The following is an 11,046-nucleotide window of genomic DNA, read 5'->3' on the forward strand; positions in this document are numbered from 1 at the left end:
AAACACTACTTTGATTGAAAATAGAGGGAAAAAGAGCTCATTAGCGTGACTATAAGAGTAGCCAGGGAAAGTCACATTCTAACATTGTGGAATGCTAGAGAACAAAACTCTTTAATGATATAGGAATCATCATGTACAGTTGTTTGTTCCTTCCCTGGGGTAAAAGCAGAGTTATATTTTCTACCCTAGTTTACTAAGTGTATTTGAATAGCTGAAGAAATTTTTATACTCTTTACTCTTTTTATAAAGTGTCACTAGCTGACAATCTGAAAATATTCATTTTAATAGTAGCATTTTTCAAAGCACATATTCTAAAAAACATAAGTCTTTACATCAGTGGTAGGAATCCAAGCTACTGAGGAGGCTGAGTTCTAAGGATTATGGTTTAGAGCCAGCCAGGGAAGGAAAGTCTGTGAGACTCATATTTCCAATGAATCACCAAAATGCTGGAAGTGGAATTGGAGCTATGTCTCAAGTAGTAGAGAGCCAGCCTTGACAAAAAAAAATCAACCTAGGGGACAGTGCTCAGGCCTGGAGTTTAAGCTCTAATGCGTACACACACACACACACACACACACACACACACACACACACACACACACACACACACAAAGAAAAAGAAAGAAAAATAATCTTTCATTCCTATGGATTATAGAAAAGGCCTTTCATGGGAAGAAGAAAATGTTAGGGGCTGGGCTCTGATGTAAACCAACAAGTGAGACACCTATCTATTTAAAAACCCAAAGATACAGAATCCAATGCAGCCTATTGTTACACTTGTTTGGTGAAAAACAAGTGACTGGCAAGACAATTACCTGGCTATTTCATCACCATGAAATTTCAGAAAAAATTCCATCCTTAAAAGCAATTCTGCCTGGGATAAGCAAGATTAGAAGGTTGATATCTGTTTTAGCCTTTGATGGACAGAATAGAAAAAAATAACCTTTCACAACTTCAGAAATCCAATTAATTAAGAGGTAACCATAAAAAATAATTTGAAAAAAAGATGCACTAAGGTCTGGGACCATAGATAAGAGGTAAAATGCATACTTCACATGGTTAGGCACTAGGTTCTATACCCAGTACTAAAACAAAATCAAGGGACTCATAGCTCCTAGGTTTCCACCCAATATTGTAGAGAAGGTGTGGAGGTACTGGGTGTAGTTGAGGGGGACAGAGACCCATGACTTTGATTTTTTCTATAAAAGTCCTTTCCCTATAAATGAGCTATCTCTTCTATAATAGGATGATTATGGAATATATAGTCCTGCCTATTGGCCCTTGAGCAGGTAGATAGGTAGACAGTGAGAGGAAAGCAGAGACAGCCTACTCTACTCTAGGTGAAAGCAGAGGATCATATGTTCTATATTCTCTCCATACATCACTGAGGCATCAAACAAGCTCCATTCCTGTACCACCCTGTGGAAGCTCTAGATCTCCCCTCCCTCATCCCACTGGGGTGTTATGCTCATAAAAGGTTTTTACTAAAAATAGACTCAAGAGCTAAGTGCTTGTGGCTCACATTTGTAATCCTAGCCAATCAAGAGCCTGAGATGTGAGGATCACATTTGAAAGCGAGCCCAGGCAGGAAAGTTCATGAAACTCTTGTCTTATAAACTATTCAGAAAAAAGCCAGAAATAGAGGTGTGGCTCAGTGGTTGAGCACTAACCTTGAGCAAAAGAAGCTCAGGGACAGCATCTAGGCCCTGAGTTTAAACCCTAGGTCTGGCACAAAAAAAATGGAGTAAAAAAAGAGCTCTTGAGCAATACTTCTAAAGCACTTAAAATAATAAATTTCAAGATAAATAGAAAAAGGTGTAACCCTACACTAGGCATAGAGCTTAATCAGTTTTAGACCACGGTAGCTCAATAGTTATCAAAGTAATCAGGAGATGGGCATGTTTCAAGAGGACAAATGAGAACTATTGCTGGAGAAATGCCTAGGGAGGGGACATACTCTGCACATCTGGTTCTTTTGAGATTGAAGCAGAGGTTCAAGAGGTTTCTTGGGATTATCTGATTCCTATGGGCTAAAATGTTAGGAGATGACACATCTTAGGGAGTTAGGGCTTACCTTTTTGAGGCAAGACAGTAAAGAGGGTCTCCATGCCAGCATGGACATGGTCAGTCACATGGCAGTGCATTAGCCATGTCCCAGGATTGCTGGTGACCATCTCCACAACTTCAAATGTCCCTGGAAACAAGTCCACAACATCTGCCCGGTAGCTCTGTCCATTCTGCAATGGGATAAGGAGCAAGGAAGAGGAAATGAAGAGTACAGCATATATCTCAGAGCTCGAAGGAAATCAGAGTCTCTAACATTCACTTTAGGGGCTTAGGGACTTAGGGACTTTAGGGACTTAGGACTCCAAAATTCCTAGAACAGAGAATAGCTTTAAAGGTGCATTTTATTCATCTCTCTTAGAATCCACCCACACAAAGTAAATCAACAGAAGACTCTCTTCTATGTTTCTTAAAGTTCCACAAAGTACAAAAGCATTTCAGTTTCTTTTAGAGGACTTCAGACTTGTTTCTCCATAACTATCAAGTGGCTGAAATCTGGAGAATTTGACTTAAGCTCTGACCTCTATGAAGTTGCTACATGATGCCTTTAGAAATGAATTCAATGTAGTCCACCCTCTCCTTTGTCATAAACATCATGAGCACTTTTAGATCTCAAGGTCTTAAAGGGAAATCTTCTTCAAAATGTACAGATTAGGGGGCTGGGGATATGGCCTAGTGGCAAGAGAGCTTGCCTCATGTACATGAGGCCCTGGGTTTGATTCCCCAGCACCACATATACAGAAAACGGCCAGAAGAGGCACTGTGGCTCAAGTGGCAGAGTGCTAGCCTTGAGCAAAAGGAAGCCAGGGACAGTGCTCAGGCCCTGAGTCCAAGGCCCACTGCCCCCCTCCCAAAAAATGTACAGATTATTCCACGTAGCTCCTGACTCCTGAATGAAAACTCTTCTTCTAATAGAACTTCCAGTGATTCTGTGATGGTGCTTCTAGGATTTCTTGCTCCCTTTTTCCTGTGTCCTTTCCATATAAATGAGCTATCTTTTCTATAATACGCTGATCCTGGAATATATAGTCAGATGAGACTAACAGATCCATGCTCTATATACTAGACCTTTGCTCTTCTAAGTGATTATCACATTCTCCCTTGCTATACCCTTCATCCTCAGTGGCTGCCATGGCACTCTTGCCATCATCCCCTCTTTTGCTCACCTGATAGAGGAAGCTCTCTGCATGGAAGTGGACAGTGTGTATGTCAGTATCTTGGCCCATGCCCAGCATGTACCAGGCCACTCGTTCTCCTTGGTGCATGGTAAGACCCTTGAGGTTGGCATAAACTTTCCCATTAATGGCTGTAAAAGAAAAAAGAAGGTCTCTTATTACCTTTCATATCTCCCTTTGATACTCATTTGCTCCTGTCTTAGTGTCTGTTCCTTACAATCTGATGACAGCAATAGGTTCCTAATTCACCTGATCATTAGTGCATCTACTGCTCTCTAATCTACTGTTCACATTGATATGATCTCTGTAAATAATGAATCCTACTATTCTACTTAAAATATTTTAACATTTCCATTGTTCCCCCAAAAGGAAACTAATGGACCTATCGATGTCAATAATATTCTTCAAGCCACCTTCTCAGAGTGATTGCTCCCAACACATTTACACCAATTAGTCATTTTTCGCTATCTTTCACATGACCCATGCATGTTCTCTGTGTCGTTATATTTGTGAGTTTCCCTACTTGCTTCCTTTAGTCAAGTAAAAACCCCTTGATGTCCTAATTTCTTCTCCATACCCCTCATTACTCACATCCACATCCATTTTTCAGATTCTCTAGTACTATCTGTATGATTCATTGAAACTCACCTTGGAGATTTAGCTATCTTTTAAAGTGTAAGAAAATACATAAAAACAAGGTGCCAATGGCTCACTCCTGTAATTTTACCTAGTCAGGAGACTGAAATCTGAGAATTGTGGTTCAAAGCCAACCCAGGCAGGAAAGTCTGTGAGACTCTTATCTCCAAATTAATCAGGAAAAAGATGGGAGTGGAGCTGTGGTTCAAGTAGTAGCACTAGCCTTGAGTAATAACAGTTTATGGGTAGCACCCAGGTACTGAGTTCAAGCCCTAGGACTGGCACAAAAAATGCTTCATATTCTACTAGACTTATGTTATTAGCAAGCAGGAGAAGGAAGCAATACAAGGATGCTACAGAATTGTAAGATACCCTAGACTACAATAAATTTTTAGCTTGACACATTCATGTAGTTAATAATATTAATGCCTGGGCTTCATTCTTTCTCTTTCCAAGTTGCATTCCATGCTCCAAAGCCATCAAACTGTTCAATGCTACATATTAATTTACACTGGCATGACTTTGCCCAGAACAATTTGCTCCCACATCTCATGTTTTCTCAGAGGAAAGGTAATATCTACTGTTCTCCTCAAGAGGGGAAATAAAGGAAGGAACATTTATAGTCTGTCTCTGTGTCTAGACCCACCAAATTGGGAATTCGGCAGAAATAACTAAACTGGCTCAACTGAGCCCCTTCTAGAGATTTTTCATTCATGACTAGTCTGATCTCAGAAAGGATTGCAAAATGATTCATTTTTTTCCTTTGTGGACAAAATCATGCTTCTGTCAGAGGAGTAGAGCTATTGTTGTCCATCTACGTCAATGGCTTGTAGAAAATCTATTAAAAGGGAAGGGAAGTAGCAGCAAGCCCATTTACTTGTATAACTAAAATTCAGTTTTCTAATTAGCCTTCTCTGTAATGAAAAGCTCACATTTGATCTTAAGAAAATGCTTTTTCTCACTTAATTCAGGAATACAAAAGGGAAGAAAATAATATTATTCATTGAATCGTTGGATGACATTATTTATCTTTATATCTCCAGTGTTAGCATTCAGAAAATATCCAAAGATACCTAATAGATGGACAGGTAGGTAGAGTCATACCTGAATAATATGGATTAATGGCTACATGAACAGATAAATGTGGGCATCAGTCAAACTCCTGCATTAGTGTGACCTAACTGTGTCCCTATTTTCCTTAGTCCTGGGCCATTTATTTCTCAGATTTAACAGCAACTAAAAAGTTCACTTTGTGAAGTTTGTGAATCATCCATTTTAATGTGAATCACTCATGTTTTCATCAAGAAGAAATAGATAAAATCTGTGGGACAATGGGATACTACTTTTGAGTTTGAGTTCCATTAGAGTCATTATCAAAGTGCACCTCACTCTCAGATCAAAGAAATCTTGGGCTAGAAGTTGTAGTAAGGGATCATTTCATATACTGCATTTAAGCTGTTCTTCTTATTTAAGATTTTCTCTTTTTTTGCGAAAAGCTACCCAAATCTCTAGAGCAAAGGAAGGCTTTGGCAAACAATGCCCCCCCCCAAAAAAATACATTCAAGAATAAGAAAGGACTTTCCTTGTACATAACATAATCCCATTGTGCTACTCATAAGCATCTCTTCTCCAATTATACAATCTGAAAATGGAAACTGTATTAAAAAACATACTAAAAGACTAGCTAGCCTTCATCTGTCTATATTGAGAAAGCGGATCCCTAAATCTGAACGGCAGTGAAACAACAAGATATGAAGAGATTAAACTCTAAATTTTAAAAGAGAAGCCCCCAAAATCCAGCTCATAAGATACAAAGAGGGTCATAAATGTCCATCTTGCCTTCTCTAACATGTTGAAATTTGCTTATGTCACCATGGCAACTTTAGAATTACCTTCCTCTTTCCTCTGATCTAATATGGATTACTTATCCATTTTTATGTGAAAATGTACAATAGTTAAATTTTTATTCCAATTCATCTCCATTGTGTCTTTCAACCTTTCCATCTTTTCTGGAACTACACCCCCTTAAGCACTGATTAGCATATCTGAGAGCCACATCCAACCAGTGAAGACTTGTTTGGGTTAGGGGTAATTTCTACAGACCGTGCATTTTATTGCTCTCCAAGAAAGTCTCATCCTGTAGGTTAACAAGTCCTGGCTCTTGGGGTCCATAAGTTGCCACATTTTCCTCCAGATACCATGACTGGTTCTCATCAAAGATCAAAAATAACAAAGCAAATTCCTGATCCACATCACTTCGTACTCCATGGGGTTCCAGAGTGCTTTTTCGGCAGATGACCAAGGGTCCCACAAGGCCACTATACATGTCCTAAGAAAGTGAAGAGAGAAAGAGATGGGGTTAGTCCTGTGTAGAAGTGATCTTAGGGAGTTGGCCCATCTAATTCCACTGTGCTCCTCAGCACTACATCATAAAAGCATCTGATATTTATAAGCACCTTATTATGTTATATTAATTTATTCTCATAACCATTTGGGAGAGACCTTCTATTGAATATATACTTTAGTTAACTTGAACTACTTTTGTTTTTTATTTTGTTTTGTTAGTTGAGGTACTTGAACTCAGGCTTAGAGCACTGTCCCTGTGTCAAAGCTAGTGCTCTAGCACTTTGAGCCACAGCATCACTTCTGGTTTTCTGGTGATTATTTGGAGATGAAAGTCTTATGGAGTTTCCTGCCTGGCTTTTCTTCACATCAGAAACTCAGATCTCAGCCTCCTGGGTCACTAGGATTACAGTCATGAACCACTGGTACCCAGCTTTGAATTAGTTTTAAGACATAAATTTAGGGCTGGGAATATGGCCTAGTGGTAGAGTACTTGCCTCATACACATGAAGCCCTGAGTTTGATTCCCCAGCAACACATATATAGAAAAAACAGAATTGGTGCTCAAGTGGTAGAAGGCTAGCATTGAGCAAAAAGAAGCCAGGGATAGTGCTCAGGCCCAGAGTTCAAGCCCCAGGACTGGCAAAAAAGAAATAAATTTAGCCAGGTGCCAGTTGCTCACACCTAAAATCCTAGCTATGCACAGGATAGGATCTTAGAATTATGGTTCAAAGCCTTCTTGGGCAAGAAAGTCATATTTCCAATTAACCAGCAAAAGTCCCAAAATGGAGCTGTGGCTCAAGTGGTAGAATGTCACCTTTGAGTGAAAAAAGCAAGAAAGAGCACAGGGCCCTGAGTTCAAGCTCCAATACTGGATCTCACACACACACACACACACACACACACACACACACACACACACACGAAATTTATTTATTTATTATTATTTTAATTCTTAAAATGTGACAACATTATGCATGATAGTAGAAAAATTCAAACAGGATGTAAATAAAAATGATCCAAAGAAAATCTTCATTTCCCATCTCCAATGGTAAGTGCTTCTTGTGCAGTTTTCAAAAAATAATTGATGGAAAGGTATGCATACACATATATGGGGTAATTTCCTTCATCTTTACTTTATGTAGTTAATAAAGGCCTTGGAAGTTGTTAGCCCATGTTTATATGTATGAAGTCAGCTGACTCTTCTGAGCAGTTTCATGGTATTTACTTGGATGTATTATCAATGGCATATGCCTTAGATGGACCCATTGGGTTTTCCCACTTTTTTGCTGTAGCAAGTCTGAAAATCATACTGTAGTAAATGTACTTCTACAAATCCATGTAGATTTTTATGACAAATTCCTAAAATTCATTTTGACTCAAAATATCTTACATAACAGAATTCTGGTATTATTTAATTATTTAAACTGAAAGATACTAAAAAAATTGCAATTGATCAAAGAAAAATGAATTAAGACTGTCATCATCTGTCACAAAATCAATACTAAAATAAATTTCCTTTTCAAAAACCACAAGTTTGGGGTACTTTTTCAGGGAAGGTAGATTGTAAACAATGTTGGAAGGTCAGAAAAAAGGGTGATATAATTTCCATTATTGGAGTTATAGGCATTCATTAAGACTTCTGAGAGGACTATCAAAAGCAGCGATCCAGGAAAGGAAGAGAGCTGAATTTAGGTAAGATTGGTTGAAATGGATTGTAAAAGTTTGTACAAATGTCACATTGCAACCCCTTTTTGTATAACTAATATATGTTAATTTCAAAAATAAAAAATACCGGGCACTGGTGGCTCACACCTATAATCCTAACTACACAGAAGGCTGAGTTCTGACGAACACAGTTCAAAGCCAGCCCGGGCAGAAAAGTCTGTGAGACTTTTATCTCCAATTAAGCACCAGAAAACCAGAAGTGGCACTGTGGCTCAAGTGATAGATTGTTAGCCTTGACCTGTAGAGCTCAGGGACTGAGCCCAGGCCCAGAGTTCAAGCCTCATGACCAACAAAAAAATAAATAAATAAAATAAATATAAAGGATTATAAGAGCAGAAAAAAAGTAATCTAATCCAGAGCTAAGAATATAGCTCACTGGCAAAGTACTCACCTAGCATTTTAAAACTTATCTCAGGATTTATAACAATAACAAAGAAGTAATAATCTTCAAAGGTTCTGTCTTCCTTAAGGCTTTCTCTCTTCTGACATCTCTACTGCATGCTGCCATAAAGTGGCTGGAATTATATATGTATGTATATATTTTCACAAACTGTGGTTAAAACTGAGAACAACTTCCTCATGCAAATCTGAGATTTATTTCTCAAGAGTCCCTCTGGAGCCTTTTGACCCTCTCTTCTAGCACAGACCACTGTCTTTTTGGTACTTCAGTTAGCATGGGCAACATATTTTTTTTCCAAACTTCAAAATGTTCTCATTAGCATTGTTTCTAGGTTCCTTGACAGATAATTAAATCCTTGATGCAAAATTCCATTGCTTTTATGATTAGGGCTTTATCATGGTTCTCCATTCCATTTGCAATTTGTTATCAGTGATGGTGTTCTCACTACCACTTGGTTGGTATGTAATCTAGCTCATGGTACCATCTGGTTTTGGTCCTTTGGAAACACACTCTAACATATACAGTTACATGTAGAAGGTTGTTGGCACTGGATGTTGGTGGTTCATGCCTGTAAACCTAGCTACTCGCAAGATTGAGATCAGTGGACAGAAGTTTGAAGCCAGCCTGTGTAGAAATGTCTGGGAGACTCCATTTCCCAAATAATCAGCAAGAATCATGTCTGGATCTGCTGATGATCATGTTTCTTGATTAGTTTGAGGTTTTCATCCATCATGGCAAGGAAGATGTAATAGAGCAGATTAGCTCACATAATGGTGGACAGGAGGTACAGAGTTAGGTTGAACTAGTCACTTATTTTCAAATCCAGTAAGCACTTTAACAACTCAATGTTTCTTCTGCCTACAGTGTCCTCTCATCAACCATAACCCTTATCTAATTTCAAAGCACAAAGTGCATGCTCCTTCCACTCTGATAGCACCTCACTTCCTTATTGCTCAGTGAGTCCATACTCCTTGAAAGTAGGAAGTGTATCTTAAATTTGCAACATCTAAAGCACCAAGTAAAAAAAAAAACAGTATAGAGCATATACTCAATAGCTGATTGTGAATGGTATGGTATGCATGAATGGCCAGATAGATAAACCCATGTTTCAGACAAGGAGACAGAGGTGGAACGAATTTCTTAAAATTATTCCAATGGCAAGTAAAGACCCAAATTTGGAACTATAACACCAGTTTCCAGACAACAATAACCAAGGTTTTAGAATGCTAATGTTTCTGTCTAACATGATTTAAAAAAGAAAGGACAAGAAAGGAAATCATGAGAACAAATATTTTGGTGCTACCATCTTACTCATAAAATGAGTCCAACATTTAAGGAATTTATCTCCAAATACCATGCTGTAGTGTTTGAGGGCTGATTTCTTCCTGTATCTATTATTTCCATATAGTTTGCCCATTTCTCAGAATTATCTCTAGGGAGTCAATTTTGTCTTTACCTTTATGGGATCCACTGAAGAATAATAGATCCAGGAAACACAGGCAGAGTCGTTAGGTCCAGGGCCAGATCTCTCTGGAACATTCCACTGGTAAATAACCACCTCACCTAGGATGAGTAGAAATGGACTTCCAGTTGGACCAGGTCTGAAATTTCTCAAAAATTGTAGGTCTCTTGAAAATTTTGTGGTGGGTCAGACAGCTCTTAGTCTCTCCCATACTATACTCCACTTTATCTTGGTGATTGATTTTATTCCCCTCATGAAATACTCTAAATCCTCTATTCTACTCTTCCCGTTCTTAAAAGCCTAGGGTTAGTCTTTTAGTAAGGCAGCCCTGCTGGTGTTTGCTCTGTTTGTAGCTTTGTCCCCTTCTTATAGCTGTGTTTTGTTGTACTTTTCCAGCTGCTACCTCCTAAATGCAAACCATTTCAGTGAGGCTATTTATTCCCTATACCATTATTTCTATACTGTTTCTTTGAAAGCTTTTAGTCACTTTTCTGACATAACTTATGATATATGTCTTGATAAATCTTAAATGAGTCTAGCCAAATCTCCCTTGATACTAAATTCCAACTTGAATCATTTGAAGATTGTCCTGATAACACCTCCAACCCTGAAATTGTTGAGCAGGGAATCTAGTAGAATGAGATAGTGCTTAACAAGGTATAAGCCTACATACATAAAAACAGACACACTCATACACACAAAAATACAAACTCTGAAACTGTTATAAACTAACTTCCCTCCACTGAAAAATAATCCTATTTCTCAAACTGTACCTTCTATGTTTAGAAATAACATCATCATTCTCCCACACTGAAACCTTTAGTGTTCTTATACCCAAATCCATTCAACATCCAACCAAACAGAAAGTCTTATTGATCCCCTCTCTACAATACATTTTATAGGCATCCTCTTCTCTGTGCAATTCCTACTACTTATCACCCTAGTTTAGACTTTTCTCAACTAATCTATTACAAAACCTGTTAAGTCTCTCTGCCTCCAGCCTTATCCTCTCCAGTCCAGCCTGCAACCACTGCCAGATTCTTTTGTAATAGTTGTCTTGAAAAATAATTCACATTATATAATTTATGTATTGCAACTGCCCCAATTTAGTCATTATCCATTGAATACATATATTGGAATACTACATTATAACCCATCAAAATGCACAATCAAAATATTTCATTGAAATCTCTTTATACAACCCTTTAATAAAAAGTAAATAAATTATAATAAACAAG

The 11,046-nt window shown here is 38.1% G+C and overlaps 1 protein-coding gene across 1 annotated transcript; it reads right to left on the reverse strand.

Annotated features, from left to right (window-relative positions):
* Positions 1–1,727: 1,727 nt before the first annotated feature.
* Positions 1,728–9,953, reverse strand: LOC125344925 (hephaestin-like). The gene is made up of 4 exons (XM_048337214.1): positions 9,803–9,953; positions 5,979–6,204; positions 3,231–3,370; positions 1,728–2,237 (listed from the first exon to the last, which is right to left on the reverse strand). The coding sequence occupies exons 2-4, from the start codon at positions 6,199–6,201 to the stop codon at positions 2,064–2,066; spliced, it is 537 nt and encodes a 178-aa protein (XP_048193171.1). The 5' UTR covers positions 6,202–6,204; positions 9,803–9,953; the 3' UTR covers positions 1,728–2,063.
* Positions 9,954–11,046: the final 1,093 nt, after the last annotated feature.

The sequence above is a fragment of the Perognathus longimembris genome, unplaced genomic scaffold, assembly GCF_023159225.1.
Source record: "Perognathus longimembris pacificus isolate PPM17 unplaced genomic scaffold, ASM2315922v1 HiC_scaffold_4644, whole genome shotgun sequence".
NCBI classification, from domain to species: domain Eukaryota; kingdom Metazoa; phylum Chordata; class Mammalia; order Rodentia; family Heteromyidae; genus Perognathus; species Perognathus longimembris.

What these genes read in the sequence shown, in the direction of transcription:
- LOC125344925 (XM_048337214.1), bottom strand. Translation starts at nt 6,201, where the DNA reads ATGTATAGTGGCCTTGTGGGACCCTTGGTCATCTGCCGAAAAAGCACT. An exon ending in GGAGAGCAATAAAATGCACG is followed by an intron (nt 3,371 to 5,978) that starts GTCTGTAGAAAT and finishes TTTCTTTTACAG; the next exon opens with CCATTAATGGGAAAGTTTAT. An exon ending in CAGAGAGCTTCCTCTATCAG is followed by an intron (nt 2,238 to 3,230) that starts GTGAGCAAAAGA and finishes ATCCCATTGCAG; the next exon opens with AATGGACAGAGCTACCGGGC.